Source organism: Apostichopus japonicus, chromosome 16 (assembly GCF_037975245.1).
Source record: "Apostichopus japonicus isolate 1M-3 chromosome 16, ASM3797524v1, whole genome shotgun sequence".
Lineage (NCBI taxonomy): Eukaryota > Metazoa > Echinodermata > Holothuroidea > Aspidochirotida > Stichopodidae > Apostichopus > Apostichopus japonicus.
In genome coordinates this window covers 26,066,580-26,092,296 of record NC_092576.1, presented here as the reverse complement: position 1 = coordinate 26,092,296, position 25,717 = coordinate 26,066,580, and the positions used below count along the sequence as shown (strand labels likewise).

Here is a 25,717-nt window from a genome sequence, read left to right as displayed (position 1 = left end):
ATACCTACCTCTGTAAAAGTAGAGGACCTTAAGGTCGGTGCTACCTTATCTGGCTGTAACTTGATGGTATGTTTCAATTGAAACATTTTGATGCCCAGAGATGGGCAAACTAATGGTAGAAGAAGGGACAATTCCAAACACTCTTTCCTCTATATAAAATACGACGATCCAGTCTCCCTCTTCGTGTTCCGCTTTTAGTTTTCTGGCAATCTCCTTCACTTCTTCCTTTGAAACGAAGACATCCATTTCCTCCATCTTCTTAAAAGATCTATAATTTAAATTTGCTTGAAATAGCTGAACTTTGTAATTGTATTGTCAATATGAACTATCCAACCGACGTACAGGTGTTACTAGACTAGGTGTATAGCTTTGCACTAGCAATTGATCAAGGCATAACCGGAATGACCTAATATTTTTTGTAGTTTGGTTCTTTGCTGCTACCTTCACTTCGTTTTTATTATTAAAAAAAAAAAACCCCGAGCTCGCAACTATTGCGCAGCAACTTGATATCCAATTTACATCTTGAGCTTACAAAATGTATATAATAAATTTGATAAATTTTCCTTTAATTGTTTAAAGTGAAAGACTGTTGGCTATTTTGAAAGGAAATCCCTAATAAGATGTCGAGCGGCTAAATATTACCGCACCGTATATTGCCGTTTTAGATACATGCAATATTACATAACAATGACAAGGAAAAAGTGACGTAAGAATTTTCATTACATGTTTTGTACTTACTGTCAACTCAAACGTAAGTATACGTACAAGTTGCGAATAGCTGCACTGTATGTGTATGTGTACGGTAGCTAGCACGCAGTAATCGTAGTTTCAGCTAGCAACCGTATCTAGTTTATCCAGGCCGTGCAGGCTAGGTACGGTACCTGGATAGAGTCTCGTAGGCCTACTTAGTAATTCTTCGTTTGGAAGTCGGTTGACTTCACCCAACATAGACCATTTTTAACATGTCATCTTCTACTAAATTGTTGGAACAGAATCCCAAAGATTACATGGAACATGGTGCTGTTCGAAAAAGGAAAGGTCCGTACCTCAAATGGAAAACCAAGGTGCCTATGCCGTTGAATTCCGATGATCAGCTAACTGCTTTGGTTGTAAGTATGCCTACCCTATCCCTGTGAAGGTCTAAAGTTATATACCAATAGTAGTACTAGTAGCAGGCTAGTATTAGTAGCCTACAACTTACAAGGCTAATGTCTGCAGAGGCTTTGGTAGTTTAGTTCGCCAGAAGTTCATAACTTGTCCGCTACCTTCACTTCCCCTTATCAATGTATACTCCAGACATCTTGTAACAACTTTCGCTCAAATTATTAGAGTACAACTTTGAATTCAATTTGCTTTGTTTTTACCTTTTTTCGGCGCTGAAAAATTTGCACCAAACGAAATTAAAAATAGCCTACAGGCTTAATTTAGGTCAGATAGCGAAGTCATGGAACATAACCCGAGTTAGTTTGAAAATAGGTTTCATGGATAAAAGACTGAATTGTTTGAAGTGTTGTAGCCTACCTGTTATTAAGAGTACTTGCAATTGTACACCTAGCTGGCTACTCCAGTTCCCGGAACAAGTTAGACTGACCGACCGTTGCTACCCGTTGTTACCCCTGGGTCCCATGAATTAGGGCTGCTACCGAGATGGTTCTCTTGGAAGCAGGACACCTCGCCCAACTGCCATTTCGCCCAACCTTACCATTTCGCCCAACCAGCCTGGTCATTTTGCCCAACCAGCCTGGTCATTTCGCCCAACCAGTCTGGTCATCAATTTAATAAGGAAACGTTCGGGAATTGTTAGTCAGTAGGATGGATCAGTGTTTTAGGGGTTAGGTTTGATAGGTTTTTATGAAGACCAATTCCCCTGTGTTTGTATAATAATATAACTCCCATTGTATGCGTAAACGCCTAAAGTAGTGTAATCCTCCCATTATACCCGAAATAACTGCTCAGACTCCGATCGATATCGAGCGGACCTCACTTTTTCATTTACCTATTACGAAGTAACCTAACCCAAAATAAATCAAATTGAACTACTGGAATAGACAAGTAATATTATTCTGACTGAATATTAGTAAAAATAAGGTTGGGCGAAATGACCAACACGGTTGGGCGAAATGACCATGCTGGTTGGGCGAAGACTATGATGGTTGGGCGAAATGACCATGCTGGCTGGGCGAAATGACCAGGCTGGTTGGGCGAAATGGCAGTTGGGCAAAATGGTTGTTGGGCGAAGTGACTAGAAAGCGTTCTCTTTAGGGCTGCAAAAAGGAGACCGAAACATATGAGGCAAACAGCTGAATTGCCAGATATAGCAAACAACTTTTCTTATTTGATCAACTGGCAGTAATTTAACTTATTTCCAGTGTAAAACATAATTAATACTGCAACATTGATCCTGGAATACTGATACAGGGAAATTCCCTTATTATACGACAAAACCGGTGGCGCCCTTCAAGTACGCTTAAGAACAATACCCATGCTGTGACATTTTACACGATAGGTCTGTGCCTACACCAGACAGTAAAAAAAAAAGTGAGCCTAGCTTAATAGTAAAAATTTACTAACGATCCCTCTACGTGATCAACATTTTATTTAATACACTTATTACCCTAAGTGAATTACAAAGCCTTATTGAATGTTTATATTACCACAGATCACGATACCTGCAACATACAAACTTAGTTTACGCATTTAACGACAAACAAGTGCTACTCGCTGACCTATAACATACAATATTATACGTGATATTCTGTGACATCGTTGCACGAGTGGTAACATTTTAATCTTGTACAATCCCATCGTTTGCCTTAACATCATCAACCAAGACTTAATCAAGTTAAAACTAGAGGTGTTTTAATACAACTGGTTGAAGTTTTGGTGTTTAACATTTAATAATTCGTGTAAACTTACCTGCAGAAAGGAGACAGAGAACATATGATGCAGACAGCTCAATTGGCAGATATAGCAAGTGCCTGTGAACGTACGTTCCTACATAGGCACGCATGTACACATTTAGTGTGCGTTAGGGTGCTTGTAATTTATATGGAACGCCAATTTGATAATTTTTCCGCGCTACAGTATAGACAAAGAGTAGTTCTACAACATATGTTAATTCGAAGGATTTTCTTTGAGGCCAAATGCAGATACACTCAGCCGCACATTCGATTTATGTGTAATATTATGTTTACTTTGAAATCAGTCGTAAATTGTTTTGAGGAAGGGGTTTTTGATGACGTCATATATCCTTGTTTGGCCATGGATCATTTCAATCTTCACACGAGGGTCTGAGGAAAAGTAGTGCTACAAACATATATTAATATGAGTATCAACTTTTGTAATGCCGATGATACTTTTGAATGCGGATATTCTTTAGGTCTTTTTTCGTTAGTTGTGGTTTTGACTCCTCATTTGTCATGGTGGTATAGAAAACTACAAGGGTATTATAACCAAACATATTCATGCACTCACTCGCTCAATTTTTATCTGCGTAGAAATGTCTATTTTTACACCAGTCTTCTATTTGTCTTAGTTAGGGAAAGGGGTCGTTTCGACGCACATGATCCATCCTCACATTCATGTTATGTTAAATAAAGATTCAGAATGGACGCCTTGCTCTCACAAAATTGAAATGGTATGGGTATTAGTCTATGATCTGTATATGTTTCACGTTCCCCTTAGGTGCACGTTTGTCCTCGAAAAGCGTCCAACGGTGATTTTTCTTTTCACCACGAAGGTTATTTAGTTTGAGGGGGAAAAAATTCAAATTGCCAAGTTATTTAAATTGAGATAATTATTATTATTATTACTAAATGTAAAACTATGCACCTGTTGTCAGACTTATGATAATTAATTTAATGGCCATTACAAGACACCGTATTGTCTCGTTGCACATTTCGAGTATGCACACTTATATACAAATATTGCAGTCACAGCTCCCATCGTGCATTATACACCCGGTATAATAGCTTTGCGTCGTACTGTTAAGTTAATTTCGGCGGTGTGTGATAAGTTTGACACTGGCATAAGTTGTCTCTTTTTACAAACCACAGTAAAGTGAGCCTTAATTCAGCCGCAAATTCAGACGCACCATCAGTACAGTTTAATTAAGTGACGTGTTATGTAAGGTAGCATACGCCCATTAAAAGCCCATTGACGTACACACTAAAAAACAAAGTAATGTGGTCTCTAAGTCTGGATGGAACTTCTCACTAGCTAAGCGCTCCCATCACTGACTAGCTGACTGACTGGCCTTTCATGGCACCATAAACGAAAAAAAAAGATATTAAAACTCCACCCGCCTGACGGGACCACTGATCTGTCTGTCTGTCTGTTAGTGTACAGATCAGTGGACGGGAAACTATGAACCCTACTCCAATATACATATATACAAGGATTAAGAGATCATGCTTCTCGGCCTTTTGGCTAAGATTATGTGTAGTATCTGTTCCCTTTCGACGGGAATGGAATGTTGATGTACACCTGACGATGATCACACAGTCACATTCCCGATGCAAAGGGGACTGGGTTGAGAGCGGACCAGTCGTTTGGTAGTTTGGTTTTCGTGCCCAGATTCTCTCCTGGGCGACTTTTCCTTAAAAAAAGTGTATATACAACGATTAAGAGATCATGCTACTTTGACGATTATCAATGGCGATTAAGCCAATGGCGGAAACATATAGTCAACGTGTTAAGAAAAGTCATCCAGGAAAGAACTCCGCCACGAAAAACCAAACAACGAACCGACTGATCCATTCACAACCCTGTCACATTGCATCGACACGGACTGTGTTTATCATCGTCATGTGTGTATTACGATTACATAGGAGGGGAACATAATAGTACACATGATCATAGCCAAGGCCGAGAAGCCAGAATTGCGTAAAGTCTGTTCTGGCGTTCCATACACTATTTATAATGAATACAGCTTCGGAAGTTCTACTGAATATGAGTATTACTAACTTCAATTTGTTCATCGAGTGGCGAACAGTGGTGGAAACCATGAATTTCTAAAGTTGTGGTTGCAAGCGATATCAATGAACACTAAGCTAAACTGACCTGAGGAATGAATGAAAAAGAGAAACAAAAACTCGCAGAGCCGGTTAAATGCATCGAGGTGAGCAAATTCAGCAACCTTGTTCAGTTAACCTTATTCGAAACTGACTGTGAATGCAATGTGTAGGGTAGCTATAGCATGCCTGATCCGAATCTAGGCTAGCCTAGTAGGGTTTCAGTTGTTTTCCGCATAGGCCTACGTTACTTTCCGCTGATTACTTTCCGCTGAAAAAAATCTTCTGCGGAAAACACCTATTTTTTCACTTACCTGTACACTATATTTTTCCGCAATTTTGAGATACCAAATTCAGGCAGGATGATTAAAATAACATGAGAAAGTATCAAAGAACGTCGATCAAGGATGGTTAGACTGAGTTCATGTCAGAAAAGTTAAGCTGCGTATAATTTAGAGGAGGCTTGGGGTGTTTGTAATTACGAATTATTAAAGAAGCATATAATACTAGGGCAAAGGGACGCCCACGTTATGAAGGATTGAGTATCTAATTAAGTATTAAAAATTCGGCCCGCGTAATGATGGTTTAAAAAAAAGGTGTAAAAGGCGGTATCTTTGATTTTCGCTGGAAATAAAATGGCTGTATAAGTAAGGCATGTCGAAAACTACAACCCAAAAGGGTGGCGCTGTTTAACTAAAATTAAACTTGTGCTTACAGCCTAAGCTAGTGCTTACAGCCTAAGCTACAAGTACAACCTTAGCTATCCTAAATCTAGTCTCGAAGCTACATTTTATCCTGTTACAGTCAAATCCTATCTTATCCATCTTCCTAAATCCTTCCATGTGCCTAATAATTTCAGTAAGTCATTCTGTTCCTCCCAAAAAGAAACGGTACTTTCCGCTGAAAAAAACGTTGTTTTCCGCTGACAAATTTGTTTGCGGAAAACACCGTTTTGTTTCAGCGGAAAGTAACGTGTGCGGAAAACAACGGTACCCGCCTAGTAGTAGTAGTAGCGTTAGTCCTTTAGACCTAGCTTTACTGCGGCTACAAAATGTATTCATGAAGCTGGTATTTTGCTTCACAAGAACCTCGCAACGAAACGGCAGCGAAGTTTTCGCTAAAACTACCCAATTGTATCTCTGTAGAACTTGACATTTAATTTGGGGGATCAGTTTTGGTTTATGTAACTGTTTGTTAGTGCCATTTTAGCTGCACGTTTTGGGTTCCTCTCGGGGGCGGGGGGGGGATCATATAAGAAGCACAACACCTTACATAGACACTGCATGTTAACAGTATATGCTCTTGTATAACTGAACATGTGTACACGCACAGAATAGTATAAAGACGTATAAACAAGTACAATTGCATAAAAACTTGTTGACAAAGAAATTGCCACGGAGACACCGTGTATAATCCTTTTACGAGTTTATACACAGGAAATGCTTTTGTGCTCAATGAATAGGGATTAAAGTCGCTGAAAGAACTAGTGAGATGTTTGAAACAGCCGTTTCTTACTTTTTAGTTTTAAGACATGATATTCACCTAGCAGCGAAGAGGACGATAGAACCGAATATCAAGGAAACTTGAAGACAGGATTACAGTCGGTAGGATGGATCAGTGGTTTAGGGGTTGCATGGAGACCGATTCCCCTTTGTTTGTATAATATTAGATTAACACTATGTAGAACTAGATTAACACCCATTACACCCATTACACCTGCAATAACTGCTCAGACTCTCATTGATATGAACGGACATCACTTTTTTTTACCTACCACAAAGTAATATAACCCAAAATAAATCAAATTGAACTAGTGAAATAAAAAAAATGATATTATTCTGACTGAATATGAGTAAAAAATGGTTGGGCGACATGACCATGCTGGTAAGGCGAAATGACCATGTTAGTTGGGCGCAATGACCATGTTAGTTGGGCGTTATGGCAGTTGGGCGAAATGGTTGTTGGGCGAAGAGAATAATTGCGTTGTGTATACGGTAGTGTTTTTTAACCTGTGATTTGTATGTTACATTTAATTTAGCATACAACGTAGCACTTGGCCTTTCAAGCCTTACCGTGCAATGCTCTCTTGAACAAATCACTTGATGGACAGATAAGCAAGAGATGAGATATGCATACTGATCTGTGTTCTACTCACAGTATTTGCACTTATTCCTCCAGGCTGTACATGGAAGGGCAACACAATTCAATGGCAAGTAGTAATATCTAAGCTACACAATGTACTGGCATACATTGATTATACAGCTGGATAAACAATACCATTTTGATGGTGAATTGTGAAATTCACCGGTGGAACTTGTATGGTCACCACCCATTTAAGGGTGCCAACTTAGATCTGTATCTAAATGGGTTAATTCGGCAAAAATCCTAAACGCCAACCGAGTGCTACAAAGTAAGAGAAAGAGTTATTTGATAACAAAACAAGAGTTACAGGAGTTATACATTCCTGTAAATATAAATAATATAATAATAGTATATACGGGGGGGGGAAGAAAGCATGTTTTCAAAGGAGTATAGGTTTGCTCTTTCTGGATGATTTGGTGGCCCTGACAAGTGCTGTTTTATTTGTGCACCTCCATCAAAACTCGGTAGCATTCCTTTTGCTTTCAAATACAGCTGGTATAGCCTTACGAAGATTGGAAATGTACTTTCGGCACTTCTTTGGAGGCGCCTGTTCTTTCCAAAACGTACAGATTCCATCCACAAGCTCTTCTGTCTTCAAGGGTTTGAAGTCTTTCGGAAGAAAATGCTTCATCTCATGCCATACTTTCTCAATTGGATTTAAGTCGGGACTCTCAGGGGGTGTCTTCCACCAAACGATCCCAGCGTCCGCCATGAACCATCTAGCGTACAGGCTTGTATGTTTGGGGTCGTTGTCTTGCATTAGCCTGAATCCATGTGGGTAAAACTTCCGTCCAAATGGTACCAATGCATCTTGTAAAATGTCTACAAAGAACTCTTGACGCATGATTCCATCGAATATGACAATATTCGTGGCTCCTCTCTTTGATATACCTGCCACCCAAACATCCAACTTGTAAGGATGTTTGGGTCTCCCTTTCATTTCGGTTTTTCCCATTTCAGTCTTCAAGAAACTCTCTCGAGACTGTCTAATTCAATAGTACACTCATCGGTAAACACCATGTTGTGGTAGGACTCCTTCTGGAGGGCTAGCTCTCGAACATGAATGAGACGCTTTACTTGGTAAGCATGTCTGATGCATGGTGCGCTTTTAGTCTTTTTCAAAAATCCATCCAAGTTTAGCCTGCTTCTTTCTGATCGTTGAAGTGCATATATCAGGCCTGGTTCGTTTCAAAAGTTCCCTTCGTAATTTGGTTGAAGTTAGCTCCTCAGTTTCCTTCAATAGTGCATGGATAATTTCACCACACTGGGCCGTCATCCTCTTTTTCTGTTACGTATGTTGCCTCTGGCATGAAACCAGGTGATGATGTTTGCGACAGAGTGTCTGGAGATATCGGTGCCAGCATCTCCTAGCTCTGTCCATATAGCATAGGGACATGTCATCTGTAATATCACAGCTCATAATACCTTTAACCGAATCGTCAGTCTTCAAACAGGTTGTTCACCTAGTTTCTATGCGCTTTATACGCTGATTTCAGAATCCTTTGAAATGAGAATTTATCTCAATCTCTGACAATATTACCCTTAAATTGGCCCTTTAGTTTTGTTAGTTTGTGTGGGTAACAGAGCAGGTTAAACGGGCTAGCTGTATGTTTTATGCAACGTCTGGTATTAAAAAATCTGGTATTGGAAAATCTTGACCAATTTCGAGAGAAAGTTTTCTGAACTAGGTCTTTAAAGCAAATATTTGTATGTGAGGGAGAAATGCACGTTTCACCGGTGGTGTAACAAAGACTCTCCTGGAAAAGGGAGGAACAAAGACCTTTTTGGGGGGAGGCGGGGGGGGGGCACTATTTCTTCTGATTGTTATTGTTTGTCCAAAGGCTCAAGGAATATACCATGGTGATTGTGTGTGTGTGTCCATGTATGTTTGTGTAGATGGTATCAAGCTTTCTTTCGAACTCATTCTTGGAGAGTTCTTTTTGCAGTTTTCTGGTTTCTGGTTTTCTGGTTTTCTGGTTTGCTGGCTAAGTTCGTGAGTGTGTGTGTGTTTGTGACGCCCTTGGCTCGTAAACACGATAACTCAACAATGGCAAGTTGGGTAATAATGAGGTCACAGGGTCAATCGTAAAAATCTTCAAATGCTAATAACTCTGCAACCAAAAGTCAGAATTTATTTATACCTGTTACAATATGTTGGTAGATAGCGGGTTCATGGTGATATATGTTCAAGTTGATTTTATGCATACATACAGTATTTATTAGGGGGTGGGACTTAAGTTGATTTTCACTAAGATACTGTAGCTTGTAAACATGGTAACTGAACAACGACAAGTTGGATTGAAGTCATACTTGGTACATACAGTATATGCGCCCTAGTGAGTAGAAGAGCGCTGTTGATTTTGGTGCTCATGTCAAGAATATTAATGAGGTCACAGTGTCAATGTAAACATTTCAGAATTGCATCATACTTTGTGTGAAGGTGTTGGTAGATAGTGGGTACATGATAATGTATGTTCACGGTTCAATGTGTTATTATGCACATTTATTATGGGGCAGGACTGGAGTGGATATTTGCTATGTTTTTATTTTCTTAAATCAATCTTGTTGTCTGAACATGCCTATAGATCTCTGGAAACTAACACATTATCATGAAAAACTTGCCAATATTGTCCTATTATTTTCTTAATGACCAGTTATCACCAAAAAAATGTGAATACTCTGTCATACACTGATAGTTTGTTACTATGAAGGAAAGTTCTGTTGTGGTTTAAATTATGAGTCAATGCCTGTCACACGTAATTATACAACCCCCCCCCTCCCGCGGCCCTCCCCTTACTATCCATAATTAACATTTACACCTGCTCTGCACAGACGGTGCCTTAAATGTCTATTCTTTAAATCGATACCGGTACGCAACCTCTTCCACTCACTCACTTCTGCCTGTGGAGAAGGAGCAGGGGCATAAGAAAAAATCAACCTCCGTATTTCACTCAGCCTGCTCACATCAAGCTGCTGCTTGCTTCCCTTACCGGAAGTATTTCCATTGACCATTTCATGAACTGAAAAAAAATGCGCCATAAGCTTTCGAGCCATAATCGACCTATCCTGGTCGCATTCTATCAGCATTTTCTCGAGCTGAAAATTTGGGGAGAAGCCAACGTCTGAGGGACTTGATAGAAATTGTGTTATTAAACGATCTTCGTCGTTGAGGGCTTCCAATGCTCCTCCGATGGCATCGGATACAGACGGTGTCGAGTAAACTTCTGCAGGCTGCTGAATAGGTTGTTGCAAAGAAGTCTCGTGCTCTGAGAGTTGTTCCCTTAAAGTATTAATTTCCCTTTCCTGCTTCTGTAGTTGTTCTTCTTGCTGGTGAAGCAGGAGTTCTATCTGCCCCATCCGAACATCAAACTTGTCCTCAAGCCTTTAAAATTTTGCTTCGCAAATCGCTGAGCATGCTAGAGGTGGAGTGCAGTTTAACCATTCTTCAGGTACCTTCGGTGGAGTTCCCGCAGATGTTATGTTTTCCACCACATCTAGAAGGGCTAACGTGGCTTCGCCAGCACAGTCCGGAGCCATTGGTTCCGTACCTGTTTGTCTCCAGGTGGGGCCTCCCCTATCACTATTCTGGAAACGATCTGTGAACACGATATATGTATGAGAAATATAAATTCTTAGAAGTTTTTACTAAATCAGCATGTAAAGTTATAATAATAATGATCATAATAATAATATTAAACAAAAGCTTCAAAGGGCTATACAAAGAAAAACCCTAAAAAAACCCAGCAAAAATCAATTAAACAAAAATATAAATAGAAAATGAACAATATGTTCATTAAACAAAACATACAATTTAAAACAGTTAACGAAAAATACAATCCAAAACAGTTATCCAACTTTCGGGAATCGTTTTTGTTCTGCTAGCTGTACAATTACATAGTTTCCTAATTGTAGGTTACTACTTCTAGTAAAGTTTTGTAGTATCATTCCACCAGAAGTTCTCGGAGCATGTTGCAGTAATAACCTAGTTCATAACTGGGCCAGACTACAGCAAGTCTGATTTCAAGCGACACATGCAACAAAGTCAATAAGACCGTTCATAATTATGTAAACAAAGATCGAGAACAAGAATGATAATTACTGTACCTTTTACGAACGTCGTTTTTCGTTTTCTTTGGTGGTCTTGGTGTTCTGTGATGTTGCCTGCGTTTGTTTCCATGTTGTGGGGGCGTCTGGTTTGCAATATCTGAGGCTGTTGGTGCAGTCCTTGTGGCCCTTGGAGATCGCTGAACATTGGGACCAGCCGTCTTTTGCGAGCCAACAGTCTCTTGAAAGGGTGGTATTAATGGCTTTGGCATCTGGATGGCAGCAACTTGAAGAGGCACAGAAACGTCCTCCTGAGATTCCCTCAGCCACTCGTACTTTAATTTTCTGTTGGAACCTTGCATCTGCATTTAACAAACAAACAAACCTTGACATTACGTTGTGACCAATATCACTCTTAAATTCTTACAAGGGAAATAACCAATCCGAAGTGTTGTAATTTTTCCATTTTATGAAAAATTAAAGAGGTTAAACATAGTTTTTAAGTTAGACATACTCTCAACAACTATGTTCTAAATGATCCTCCAACTACCCAGTCGCCCCTCTGACTATTTCAATTGACAAACTCAACTCTCCAGTAAATGGCCTAGATGTGTGAGCTGTATGTGGTCAAAATAATATCGCTTTGCGGCTTCGTAACTATAGCGCTAGCGCGATGTAGATCTACCCAATAAATATGATGCAGACTAGACACGCAATTACTACTAATAAGTAAGGCAATTCAAGTATCCACCCTGTCCTATAACCACTCTTTTAATTAGATAAACACAGGGTGAACACACAGGGTGAACATGCCCTGAGTAACTGCAATGTTGACCTAAAGTAAAAGATATGTGTAACTGTTATCGGTGTCTTTACTGTCTGCAGACCATGAGGAGAAGAGGATGAGTGACCACATGTAGGTTCCTTATATACCAGCCTAGGTATATTCAATGGTCACCTAATTAGCATGTGTATAGAAACTTTAAAAAGTGCTACTGATGAAAAATTCCATCAATGCAATCTGAATTACTCTAGCCAAAGTCTTATTAGAGGGGGTAAGTAAACAAACAAAGTTGACCAGCATCATATGGTCAATACAAACTTCTCCCTCTTTTAAATCTGTGACTTTGTCGGCAAGCTGGATCTAGAGCTTGTACCCAGGGTTTTAGTGTGAACTTAACATTTTCTGTCTTTCTTCTGTGAATACTAAATGCAGTATGAACAGCCAAGAACCAAATTCAGTTAATAACTAATGAGGTTCTGTATTGTTAAATGGCAGAAATAAACTTTCAGTGATTTCTCAGATCTAATAAACTATTGTTTCTGAAAACAGTCATTGTTATACGAAATTCTCTCAAAAAAGTGCATTACATTAACCAAATACCACGAGTCACCCTCCCCACCCTGTTCCATGAGTCACCCTCCCCACCCTGTTTCACGAGTCACCCTTCCCACCCTGTTTCAAGATATTGAAAATCCAGTTCACGTAGAACCAATGATCCATATTGAGTACTATTGTGTGATAAACTGTAACATGCTATCAACACAATCACAAAGCTATCAATACAATTTCTATTGTAGTGTCAATGTTCAATATGATAACAAGCTCACTACTATTTCTCTTTGATACAGGACAAATGGAAACTCTTACCAGCTTTCTTGAAGGTCCGTGGCCTTGTGAGGCAGCACATCGACAGTTTCAACTATTTCATCAATGTGGAGGTATGTACAGTAGTGCGTGTGTGTGTGACGCTTTAGCTTGTATGCAGGATAACTCAACAAGGGAATTACCGATCACTACCATACTTGGTGTGTGGTTGGCCCATAGTGACTAAATGAACCCTATTGATTTGGTGCTGGCAAAGGTCACCAAAGGTCAGTTACATGCCAAAAGCCAATATATTGAAAACAGCAATAACTCCCATTTGACAGGGTCCGACATGTTTGATATTTTTGGAGTAGTTGTAAATGGGGTAAGGGATTGTTTCCAAACATAATGGTAACATGATCAAAGGTCAACAAAGGTCAATTAAGGTCTAATATTTTGGGGGTAGAAAATGGGCAAAGAAAAAAATGTTTGAATTTTTATAGTTTGATGCCGATCAAAAATGACAATAAGTTGACCCAAGGTGACCTTTGTGTGTTAAGTTATATGAGGTTAAAGTTAATCTTCAGACATTTAGTGTAATAACTCCCAGTGCCAAGGTGTTACACGATTGATATTTTGGGACAAGTTGCAAATGGTATAGGGGAATATTTTCAAACTTAACGGTCATGTGATCCAAGGTCACCAAAGGTCAATTTATGATAAAAAACTAGAAATTTTTCGATAACTTGAGAACAAATTAGAACAAATTGTCCGTTAGGGTTGGGAGTTGCTTCAATGTAATCCCCCCCACTTACGTGGTCGTCCACAACCCCCTTCTAAAACACTAACCTAAGGGTCTGATCCCCCTCTTCTCCAGAGAGCCCTCCTACAGTACTGTAGGTCTATTACCTTCATGACAAGGCTTTCTAGTCTACACTCTAATGCCACAGTAGTCTTCCCTTTCTGCTGGAGTGTGTTGTAGGCCTGTGCAGGTCTGTCCCTGAATCCGGTTCCATAAATCCCCTCCATCTTCCCGAATAAATCCTCGATGTTTGAGTTTGGGCCTAAATGCCTAACTTACCTGGCTCCCTGGACCCTCAGGGAATTCCTCACAGCATTCTCTATTACCTCCTTAGTGTGTACAGTACTTCTACTGTAGTTGCAGGAGACAGAAGATCTCATACTCCCACATCTCAAAGTTAAATCTTCCCTTAATCTGCAAAGACTGGAATTCTTGGGGTTGGATGAGGGTGGTCCCCATGGGTTGACAATCTGGGGGAACTGAGTCCTCTGAGGATTGGTGTTACCTGCTAGCTTCAGGCTGTGATGATGTCTTGTCAGGACATCTCGCTTCAGGGACTTTGTATTGAAAGGCTGAGCAACTCATCCTTCAGAACTGCCAAGTGCTGCCTTTTCTGCTGTCTCTGCAGATACAGTACCTATTAACACAAACCAATGCTAGGGTCATCAATGAACCTCCCCTACCCATGAAATTCCTCAACCCTTAACAGCTATAACCTTACCTTTTATGGTTTCTATGGTTTTGCAAGAGAAGAGGGGGGGGGGGGGGGAAACATATTAGTGTACACTTGGAAGGTCAAAAGTGTGAAGGAAATACTGGTTGTGAGCTATTTGGAGTTACTGTGTAGTAAGCTTCCCTAGAAATGCACTTATGACTGTGAAATGGCCCAAATATATCGCGTTTACACGGGTCAAAAAATCGGGAACCGGGTACCCGAGGACCGTTACCCGTCGGGTATCCGGGTACCTGGAAAAAAAATTGTTTACCCTCGTGTATCATGATTTTCAAGTAATTACATATTGGATGCTGTAATAAATGCATTATATTCTCTACTGACAATATTTTCATGTTCAAATACGTAGGTGTAAGCTAAGGTATAAAACCCTCAATAATATTTATTTGCTTTTGTTTCTTTCTTGCTGGTGCACGTCTATTGGATCAAACCATATAAATATCCAATTTAGTTGTTACTACTACTACTATCTACTGTATTATGCAGGCCCAGGGTTCGCATTTGCCGAGATATTGCGCGATTTGCGCAAAGTGATCGCATTTGCAATAAAAGATTAGTTAAAAGCCACTTGCAATTTCTATTTTTGGTTCCTTGCTTTAGCAAAAGGAACCTATGCAGTCAGGTTGGCGTATGTGTGTGTGTGTGTGTGTGTATGTATGTACAGTACTGTATGTATGTGTGTGTGTGCATCTGTGACACTTGCTTGGGTAAGCTCTATCTCAATAAGGGAATGTTGGATTGAGGCCAAACTTGGACTATAGATCCGCCATATGGAGAAGGTGTGCCCTATTGTTTATGGTGCCCACAAAGGTCACCAAAGGTCGGTAATGGTCCAAAAACCGAAAATATTAAAACGGCAATAACTCCCAGTGCCAATGTGCGAAAAGGTTGATATTTTGGGACAAGTTGTGAACTGGTTAGGGTAACATTTTCAAAGGTAACGGTCATGTGATCCGAGGTCACCAAAGGTCAATTAATGATAAAAAACTAGTATTTTTGCGATAACTTGAGAACGAAATGTCCATTAGGGTTGGGAGTTGCTTCAATGTTATCCAATTGTCGATCCGCATCTGGGTGACCCTTGACCTCAATTTGACCTCTGGTGAACTTTACATGTTTTTGGGGATTTTTACAGTTTCGATGCTATTTTCAGATGGCAAAGGTACCTTCTGATCATAAATGTCATCAGGTTGACCCTGTGTGACCTTCGTGTGCGAAGTTATATGAGGTCAAAGTTAATTTTCACACATTTAATTCAATAACTCCCAGTGCCAAGTGTTACAAGGTTGATTTTTTTGTTGCAAATGGTATAGGGGAATATTTTCAAACTTATTGGTCATGTGATCCAACGTCACCAAAGGTCAGCTAATGTTAAAAAAAGTAGTATTTTGGGGGGAGAAAATGGGCAAAGAAAAAATCTTTAAATTTTTACAGTCATGCTCTATTTAGGTCTCACCGATCAAAAATGTCAATTGGTTGACCTCCTGGTGACCTTTGTGTGTGAAGTTATGTAAGTGTATACAAGTTCAAAGTTAATTTTTTGACATTTAATGCAATTAAATCTCAATGCCAAGGTGTGACATGGTTGATATTTTGGGACAAGTTGTGAATGGGGTGGTGGAACATTTTGAAACTTAAAGGTCATGTCATCCGAGGTCACCAATGTTATCATATCTGTTGACACGCTTGTAGGTCTCTTATACTTCTTACATTTTCGACGCCATATTTAGATCTCAAAAGTGCCTTGTGATAAAAAATCTGATCACATTTTGTGATCACAAAAGTGTTGGCTATAGTGTTGGTTACTTTATGGGAACATACAGGACCACAATTACTTGGACTATTTGAGCCCAATCTTGCTTGATAATATTATGTGTATTGTCATATACCACAAGCAAGGAACCACAGTGCCCTTGGGCTCTTGTTTAGTTATCCCGTCTATAATCCATAAAAATCTCGTAAAATTCCTTGTCAGCCTTTCCTTCTATGAAATAAACGAATGATTTAATAATTATTTCTTCCACATGGTAGCCTAACACCACACTAAGTCAATGAAAAATCTAGCTTAGCCTAACCATCTGTTTATTTGCTGAAGTTGTGACGCAGTTATAAGACATCCATCGAATACTTTTGTTACTGCTGTTACGTTCGACCACATGGTTGCCTAACACCACACTAAGTCAATGGGGGTAATCTAGTCTAGCCATCTGTTTATTAGCTGAAATTGTGACGCAGTTATAAGATATCCATGGAAAACTTTCGTTATTGCTGTTATCTTCGACCACATGGTAGCCTAACAACACACTTTAGTCAATGGGAAATCTGCCTAACCATCGGTTTGCGTAGGATTCGGGTAATAAATTAGGAACCGGGTAGTAACATGTCGGGCGGGTACCTTCGTTATTGCTGTTACAGTATCTTTGAACACATTGTAGCCTAACACCACACTAAGTCAATGAGAAATCTGCCTAACCGCCGGTTTGCCAATTTTTTTTTTTTTTTTTAAATTACACTTTGCGTCGGATTCGGGTAATAAATTAGGAACCGGGTAGTATCACGTTGGGCGGGTACCAGGATAACCCGTGCAAACACTATTAACTTGGTTAGGGATGTCTCTTGGGTGGGCAGGGTGACCCTCTGGATGGCTCATGACTCCCGGTCTCTATCTCTCGGTCACTAGAAGGGCTGTTCTTCTTTATTCATTCCATCCCATAATTCCTAAAATAAATACCATAATTATTAGAATACATCCCATATTTGAGTAAATGGCAACTCACACTTAAAACCAATTGAACTCAAAGGTTGAATATTCATGAAATGGTTGTAAAGGACTGTCCATTGAATATTGTCTCAACCTCACCCATCAAACTCTTAACCAACTTGCCTTCCACTTTGTTTAAAAAGATGCAGGTCCACCTGACCACATACTGTTGCCCAGTAGTAGTGAGCAGTGAAAGTTAAAGTTAAGGAAACTCCCCAGTCTACCAAAGTAAAGGTGGAAAGAAGATGATTGAATGAAAACGAAAATAGAAAAATTATCAAATTAATAAAACGAAAGATAGGAAAGTGAAAGAAAATGATAAACATAAACGATAGCATGCTTTTTGCTCTGGTTACAAAATGAATTGTTTAGTTGTGAATAACATGTCACCTATTGACTTTGATTCATTATCAAACCTGTATATTATTTTTTTCAACAGATTAAGAAGATAATGAAAGCCAATGAGAGGGTCACAAGTGATGCAGATCCAAACTTTTACCTCAAGTGAGTTATTCTTCCTTCATTGCATACTGTAACCATTGAACATGGTGGGTTGTTTGTTATTGTTTAAGGTGTTAGCAGAAATTCAATCCCCTAACAAGCTTTCTTCTTAGTTAGGGAGAGGCCAGTAATAAGCTCCAAACTGTTGCCTCAAGTGAGTTATTCTCCTTCATTGCATACTGTAACCATTGAACATGGTGGGTTGTTGTTGGTTGGTTGTTTCAGGTGTTAGCAGAAATTCAATCCCCTAACAACCTTTCTACTTAGTTAGGGAGTGGCCAGTAATAAGCTCCAAACTGTTGCCTCAAGTGAGTTATTCTCCTTCATTGCATACTGTAACCATTGAACATGGTGGGTTGTTGTTGGTTGTTTCAGGTGTTAGCAGAAATTCAATCCCCTAACAGCCTTTCTTCTTAGTTATGGAGTGGCCAGTAATAAGCTCCAAACTGTTGCCTCAAGTGAGTTATTTTTCCTTCATTGCATACTGTAACCATTGAACATGGTGGGTTGTTGTTGGTTGGTTGTTTAAGGTGTTAGCAGAAATTCAATCCCCTAACAATCTTTCTTTTTAGGTAAGGAGTGGCCAGTAATAAGCTCCAAACTTTAACCTCAAGTGAGTTATTTTCCTTCATTGCATACTGTAACCATAGAACATGGTGGGTTGTTGGTGGTTGGTTAGGTGTTAGCAGAAATTCAATCCCCTAACAACTAAGGAGTGGCCAGTAATTAGCTCCAAACTTTTACTTCAAGTGAGTTATTTTTCCTTCATTGCATACTGTAACCATTGAACATGGTGGGTTGTTGTTGGTTGGTTGTTTAAGGTGTTAGCAGAAATTCAATCCCCTAACAACCTTTCTTCTTAGTTAGGGAGTGGCCAGCGGAATAGTGGGTTTGAAAATACACTATTCCGTCTCATTTTCCACTAAAAATGATATGTTAATGAGTCTTCTATTGGTTTATGAATAATCATATAAAGTTTTTTGTGTACTGAGGCAAGAAGGCAGGTAACCCAGGACGCAGGTTGTATATTTTGAAAATCAGTAGAGAAATTACCAATTGTGTACAAAAAGTAAGTTGGTACACCTTTCAAAGTTTACGAAAGATTGAGCAAAACACTTTCGAAAATTTATGCGAAACTGGCATATTGTGCTAAATGTAACTAATGTCATGTAAACAAGGCTCTAGTACACCCATTTATGAATAAACCGTAAGACCACATCTGGTGTTAAGCGGGGGAAAATAAAGTACTTTCTAGAATTTCCAAAAATACGGAAACAATTATATCCTACCATAGTTAAGTGTAAAGCAATAGCCTAACCACCTCGTCGGTTACGGATCTCACGTAACTACAAAACACAATTGTATTTTGCGAAGTTGACGTTTTCTACAAGAACATGGAAATAATATTTAGCATTTAGCTAATCATGCCAAGTGGCCTAAAAGATGTTATTACATGGTATACTTTCATAAAGATGCCATAGCTACTGTACTGTAGGGGCCTTGATAGCATGATATGCGTGTATGGTATAGGCTGTGCCTCGTGTATCATGGGGAATAGATCGTTTTGTTCATGCAGAGGAGTCAGTTGGCTTGAGGTGTGTTTTATTTACCTAAAAATGTTACAGGGAAATTTTACCTACTTTTCTTGAACGATCCTTTACTGACTGACCTAATTAATTCTAGAGTGGAGCCACTCCATGAAACGTTACTTGGAAACGTGCCAAAAAATGTTAACAAACAGGTGTTAACAGAGGATGAGCTCACAGTTGTTTAGCAAGGTACCTGGGAAAATTTGCAGCACATGTAGCCTACCGTAGTATTTAAGTAGGGACACTGCAGTTATAAACAAGTGCACGCTATTCATTATTATGCAGTCTAGAAGCGGGGCTTTGCAGAAAAATTGCGCTAAAGATTCACTTCTTACATATGTCAGTACGGCTAGTCTTGGGCATGTGCAGCTCACACATTAACAATGATGGATTCGTTTCTCGTAAGAGTTTGAACTAAACAGTTTGAGTATTAAAATTACCCTATCGATTCCCTTATATGTTCTGTATGTATATGTCAGTAGAACTAATCTAGAGGCATGTGCAGCTCACTCATCTAATCAGTCTAATTTTCTACTGTGTCTCATGTAATTTTGACCATCTCCGTTACATTTTAGCCGTCTCAAAGATGGCGACTCGCGTCGCTGGCTAAAAGACTAAAAGACTCCAATTGTCTTGTCTCTCAACAGGTATATGAACATCTATGTTGGAAGCCCAGATGTAGAAGAAGGATTCAACATCACCAAACCAATCTCCCCTCACGAATGCAGGTTGAGAGATATGACCTACTCCGCACCAATCACTGTAGACATTGAGTACACCAGGGGTACTCAGAGGGTCATCCGGAAGAATTTACCTATTGGCAGGTTGGTTTTAAAATCATGTATTAAGCGAGGTACTGCTGTCCTAAAGGCTGTCTCACCTGATTGCAGATTAGCAGAAGTCTACGATCTATAACAGTAAGATACACGATGGGTTCACAAGAGTGTTACATAGACGGGTTGTACACAGAGGCTTGAAAGGATAAATGATTTCCCATTGTTTACTGTTCTCTGCCAATGGTGTAAAGTGGCTGTGGGTATTGTGACACCACAAGAAGATCATTGGTGTCAAGTAGCCGTGGGTATTGTGACACTACATGAGGTCATCCTCATGTGACTGCATAAGGTGGGTTGAAGAGATTAGGTGGGTCTGTATGAATTTGAGGGGAGGGGGAAGTGACGGAGATATTTTGCTATGGGTGTGTTTTCTGTGAGGATCTCATTGAGTATGGTTCTGTGTTCTGTACGGCCGCAATGTGTCCAGATAGGCAGGTCAAGGGCACTGGGTGATTTAACCAGTTTATCAGCACCTTTGGATCAAATGTTCTCTGCCAAAGACTTATGGCTAGTGTTATATAAAAAATTTATTGAAAATATCTGCCAATTCCTTTCGGGGTGATATGCTTTCATGAAACCTGAAATTTCTGGGTTTTTTTTTTCATACTTTTGCAGGATGCCAATCATGTTACGAAGTTCCAACTGTATCTTGACAGGGAAATCCCCAGCAGAACTAGCTAAACTGAATGAATGTCCGTTGGATCCGGGGGGTTACTTTGTGGTCAGGGGTTCGGAGAAAGTCATCCTCATTCAAGAGCAGCTGTCAAAGAACAGAATGATCGTTGAATTGGACCGGAAGGGAATGGTGTCTTGCAATGTGACTAGGTAAAGGTTATTTTTATCTCAATACATTACATGTATAGAGATATTGTAACAGTAAGTGGGACTCTCTCTTCTCTTAAAAATTTTTCAGCGTCTCCAAACAAAGTTCTTTTTCTCTGGAATTTCCAGAGCAAGAATATATCATATAGACCAACAAAAGCTACTATTTTTTATTCGAAAATTTTATCTCATTCTATGACTTTTTCACCGATTTATTTCCAAATCGGGCCAAATCGGACTGAAAAACGATTGTTGCAGACCTTTTTTGCACACGCTCCAAAACTTGTTTGTAGGGAACTTTTGCCCACGTTTTCCTGCTCATTTGTTCATTATTATTGATGTCTATGGTTTATTATGGGCACGTGACATATTACTTCTCAGCGATTGGTTTGTTATCTGCGGTTTTATGTTTTATGAAAGAGAATAGAATAGAATGTCTTTCAACAGTGGTATCGTCTAAGATAGGGTCCTATGTATTATATATTTTGATAACATTTTAAACTTTCATTTGTTTTTACAGGTAGGCATGAATAAGAACTTTACTAGCTGTAAATGACATTTTATTGCTTTTATTTGCTTTATTTGATGTTTAAATGATTTTTCTTTCTTAAAACAACACTGAGCTGCCGCCCCTACTTTTAGTAAAAAGGTCCGTTTTTGATGATTAAGCCCCGCCTCCAAGTCTGGGCCTAGGCCTAATGCATTAATAAAATATATATAGGCCTCGGCCTATTACTATTATTAGGCTTTCAGTGATAGCCACATTAGCATTGTACTGGTGTTCAGACAGCTTTTCCTAGGCAGGACCAGGGTAAGTTTGTTTGATGGGTACGTATAAAAGAGGAGCCGGCCATAGCATCACAACTTTTATAAGACTACAAAAATTGTATAAGGTTATGTTTTATTTATAAGGATATAAGATGTATAAGGTTATAAGAAATATGTTTAGCTTTCTTTTGAACCTGTGATGTTTGACATAAAATGTACAAAGAATTAAAATAAAATAACAAAATGGAGAGGAACTGAGGTGGCTATTAGGGGAGGAGGAGGCCACCCATCACTTTCAAATAAAAACTTGTAATCTTCTTTTACATTATATTTTCCAAGTCATAAATCCATGAAATCTTCATGTCAGAAAAATTGAGATGAAAAAACGTGGGTTGTTTTGATACTTGGAAGTGGACACAGTTTTGATGGTAGTCACCAGTAGTCTGGTAGTCTACAGTAACATACAGTAGATCGATAGGCCTACAGTAGCTCTCAAGGCGGGCATCAAGAATATGGTCGAGTTCTCCTCTTCTAATTTGGCCGTTGTCATTGACGTCAAACTATATGACCAAAACGTCCAACAGAGACTGACCCAAGATCAAGGATACCACATAAAAAACAAGTTTTAAGGTATTCTATGACATTACTAAACATTGCAACGTCGTTCTTTCGACAAACAGGCAATGAGCGCTAAAGGCAACATTAGCAGGATAAAGTGTAACCTGCAGAGACTATTCGTGGCAAAGTAGCTTAAATGCAAGTTATATATTTGTTGTACCATGATTGTGGTGATAATTGTAGAGACAGAGCATTGATTTGAAATTAGGAATCGAAATTAAAACTTCCAGTATTGAGATACTGCGTCATTGATGCTCTTGTTTATTTTTTATGTATTTATTTGTTTCATCACATAGTATAACAAGGTGAACAAGACAATAATAAATGCAAATAAGTAAAAATGTGAAAGGAAGTACAGTAAACTAAGAAACCCTTTGGACTTAATCGAATAGAGTACTCTCATCAAAGAAAATAGATAACCTTAACACTTTTTTAGCGTGTTGTGGTTGTCGTGCTAGCAGTTTGTTGTAAAGAGTAATATGCCTTGGCATGGTGACCAAAAAGTTTATTATTTTACCAAATTTATATTATTTTACCAAATTTATATAGCGCTCTTTTCATGCTTAAGCATTTTCAAGAGCGCTTTACAATGACAACAAAATGACAAAACCCTTAAAATATGAATAAGAAGAATAAACTTGACACTACTTAAATATTAATATAAAAATATATATAATTTAGAATAGTATTTAGAATGTACTTAATGGTGCTAAGGACACAACTAATTGATTGTTGTTTACAATGTGTTCAAAGAAAAATGAAGAAATGGAAATCCAGAATTGAAATAAGTCGCTCATGGTCAAAGTTATTTTCAAGACCCCCCCAAGCTAGTAGTCATGAAAAGTTAAAGGATTTGTCTGTCTAATATACATTCTCCATCTAAACTACTGCTAAGTTTTAATTGAATCAAAATGGCACCGATTGCCCTGGAAGAAAGGCATTGTGACATTTTAAGGCTATCAATGGGCTGTTTTGAGGGGCATGACAACCTTTTTTCTGACCACAACAAACAAAAAAATTCAGAAAATATTCAAAATAAGCCATCAGTGCCTTGGTGATTGATGAGCTGTTGCTCTCTGGAAGAGATAGAAGTTAGACTGTTAGTAGTTCTCAGGATTTTGGACATACTGATATGGCATTGATTTTCAATTCTCGAGGAATTGAGTAAATTGTTCATTATTATTATCTGGTTGAATTACTCTTATCTCCTAATTTTATTCTCGGCAGTTCCACTCATGAGAGGAAGAGTAGAACTGTGGTGATCTTGAAAAAAGGAAGACATTACATCAAACATAACTCTCTGACTGAGGTAAGACTTATAACTGAAGAAAGGCCCTTTCATTTTTAGTGAGCCAAATTAACTTGAAATAACTTATTTTACTCAACTCTGCCACTTTGATTTGGAAGACGCTTAAAACTACTGCATTGGAGGATATTTCAGTGGTCAAATTCTTTCTGGCGAAAGACGAATGTATTCTAAACATCTTGATGAGGTTTTCATGCCCTTTCTGAAAAAGTCCATGACTAGGGATACTTGTATTGTACTCTTTTCATTCTGTAGTTCTCGGAAGGATCTCCATAATGAAACTCTCACAGTACTGTTAAATATTTCCTGTTGTCCCAGGATGCCAACATTTTTGTTAGTTTCCTCTGTTTTATGCTATGCCCTCAAGATGCTTCTATTATGATGTGTACATCTTACTGATCTGGGAAGTATGTCCTCAAGATGCTTTTATTATCATGTGTTCTGTGGAGTATGTACATCGGGATGTCCTCAAGATGCTTCTATTATGATGTGTTCATTTTACTGCTCTGTGAAGTATGTCCTCAAGATGCTGCTATTATGATGTGTTCATTTTACTGATCTGGGAAGTATGTCCTCAAGATGCTTTTATTATCATGTGTTCTGTGGAGTATGTACATCGAGATGTCCTCAAGATGCTGCTATTATGATGTGTTCATTTTACTGCTCTGTGAAGTATGTCCTCAAGATGCTTCTATTATGATGTGTTTATTTTATTGCTCTGTGAAGTATGTCCTCAAGATGCTTCTATTATGATGTGTACATTTTACTGCTCTGTGAAGTATGTACATCGGGATGTCCTCAAGATGCTTCTATTATGATGTGTTCATTTTACTGCTCTGTGAAGTATGTCCTCAAGATGCTTCTATTATGATGTGTTCATTTTACTGCTCTGTGAAGTATGTCCTCAAGATGCTTCTATTATGATGTGTTCATTTACTGCTATGTGAAGTACAGTATGTCCTCAAGATGCTTCTATTATGATGTGTACATTTTACTGCTCTGTGAAGTATGTCCACAAGATGCTTCTATTATGATGTGTTCATTTTACTGCTCTGTGAAGTATGTCCTCAAGATGTTTCTATTATGATGTGTACATCTTACTGCTCTGTGAAGTTTGTCCTCAAGATGGTTCTATTATGATGTGTTCATTTTACTGCTCTGTGAAGTATGTCCTCAAGATGCTTCTATTATGATGTGTTCATTTTACTGCTCTGTGAAGTTTGTCCTCAAGATGCTTCTGTTATGATGTGTTCATTTTACTGCTCTGTGAAGTATGTCCTCAAGATGTTTCTATTATGATGTGTTCATTTTACTGCTCTGTGCAGAATGTCTTCAAGATGGTTCTATTATCATGTGTTCATTTTACTGCTCTGTGCAGAATGTCCTCAAGATGGTTATCTCAATACATTACATGTATAGAGATATTGTAACAGTAAGTGGGACTCTCTCTTCTCTTAAAAATTTTTCAGCGTCTCCAAACAAAGTTCTTTTTCTCTGGAATTTCCAGAGCAAGAATATATCATATAGACCAACAAAAGTTACTATATTTTATTCCAGAATTGTATCTCATTCTGTGACTTTTTCACCGATTTATGTCCAAATCGGGCTGAAAACACACTTTGGCAGACCTGTTTTGCACACGCTCCAAAACTTATGTTTTATGAAAGAGAATAGAATAGAATTGTCTTTCAACAGTCGTATCGTCTAAGATAGGGTCCTATGTATTATATATTTTATTAACATTTTAAACTTTCATTTGTTGTTTACAGGTAGGTGTTAATAAGAATTTTACTAGCTGTATATGATATTTTATGGCTTTTATTTGCTTTATTTGATGTTTAAATGATTTTTCTTTCTTAAAACAACACTGAGCTGTCGCCCCTACTTTTAGTAAAAAGGTCCGTTTTTGATGATTAAGCCCCGCCCCCAAGTCTGTTTTGTAGCAGATTGGCTATGACTCATGACAGCTACATGTTATATACGAAAATGGCTACCCTCGCGACCAATTTTCTGTACTGTAGTTAGGTACGCGAGGTGTGTATTGCATGCTAATTACATATACACAAGATGTTTCTATGATGATGTGTTCATTTTACTGCTCTTTTGAAGTATGTCCTCAAGATGTTTCTATTATGATGTGTTTATTTTACTGCCCTGTGAAGTATGTCCTCAAGATGCTTCTATTATGATGTGTT

The 25,717-nt window shown here is 38.7% G+C and overlaps 1 protein-coding gene and 1 long non-coding RNA gene across 10 annotated transcripts in view; one reads left to right on the top strand and one right to left on the bottom strand.

The window, feature by feature from the left end:
- Positions 1-4,817, bottom strand: part of LOC139982469 (uncharacterized) — a 42,850-nt gene extending 38,033 nt beyond the window's left edge. The window contains exons 1-2 of the long non-coding RNA XR_011798188.1: positions 1,522-4,817; positions 9-268 (exon numbers count right to left, since the gene is read on the bottom strand). This is a non-coding gene — a long non-coding RNA (uncharacterized lncRNA). The remainder of the gene's footprint in view (positions 1-8; positions 269-1,521) is intronic.
- The window catches only part of LOC139982457 (DNA-directed RNA polymerase III subunit RPC2-like), a 159,996-nt gene continuing 135,073 nt past the window's right edge, over positions 795-25,717 (top strand). For 5 of the 9 annotated variants that reach the window (XR_011798185.1, XM_071995359.1, XM_071995354.1 and 2 more), the window contains exons 1-6: positions 948-1,109; positions 12,831-12,920; positions 17,522-17,586; positions 19,820-19,996; positions 20,624-20,833; positions 23,444-23,525. Coding sequence is in view for 8 of the 9 variants with exons in the window: in XM_071995359.1 (XP_071851460.1) it covers positions 963-1,109; positions 12,831-12,920; positions 17,522-17,586; positions 19,820-19,996; positions 20,624-20,833; positions 23,444-23,525 (771 nt within the window). In the remaining variant the exon portion in view is untranslated. Of the gene's footprint in view, positions 1,110-4,953; positions 5,120-8,198; positions 8,235-12,830; positions 12,921-17,521; positions 17,587-18,155; positions 18,197-19,819; positions 19,997-20,623; positions 20,834-23,443; positions 23,526-25,717 lie in introns of those variants that run through there. The other 4 variants (XM_071995356.1, XM_071995353.1, XM_071995355.1 and 1 more) reach the window with 4 other exon arrangements.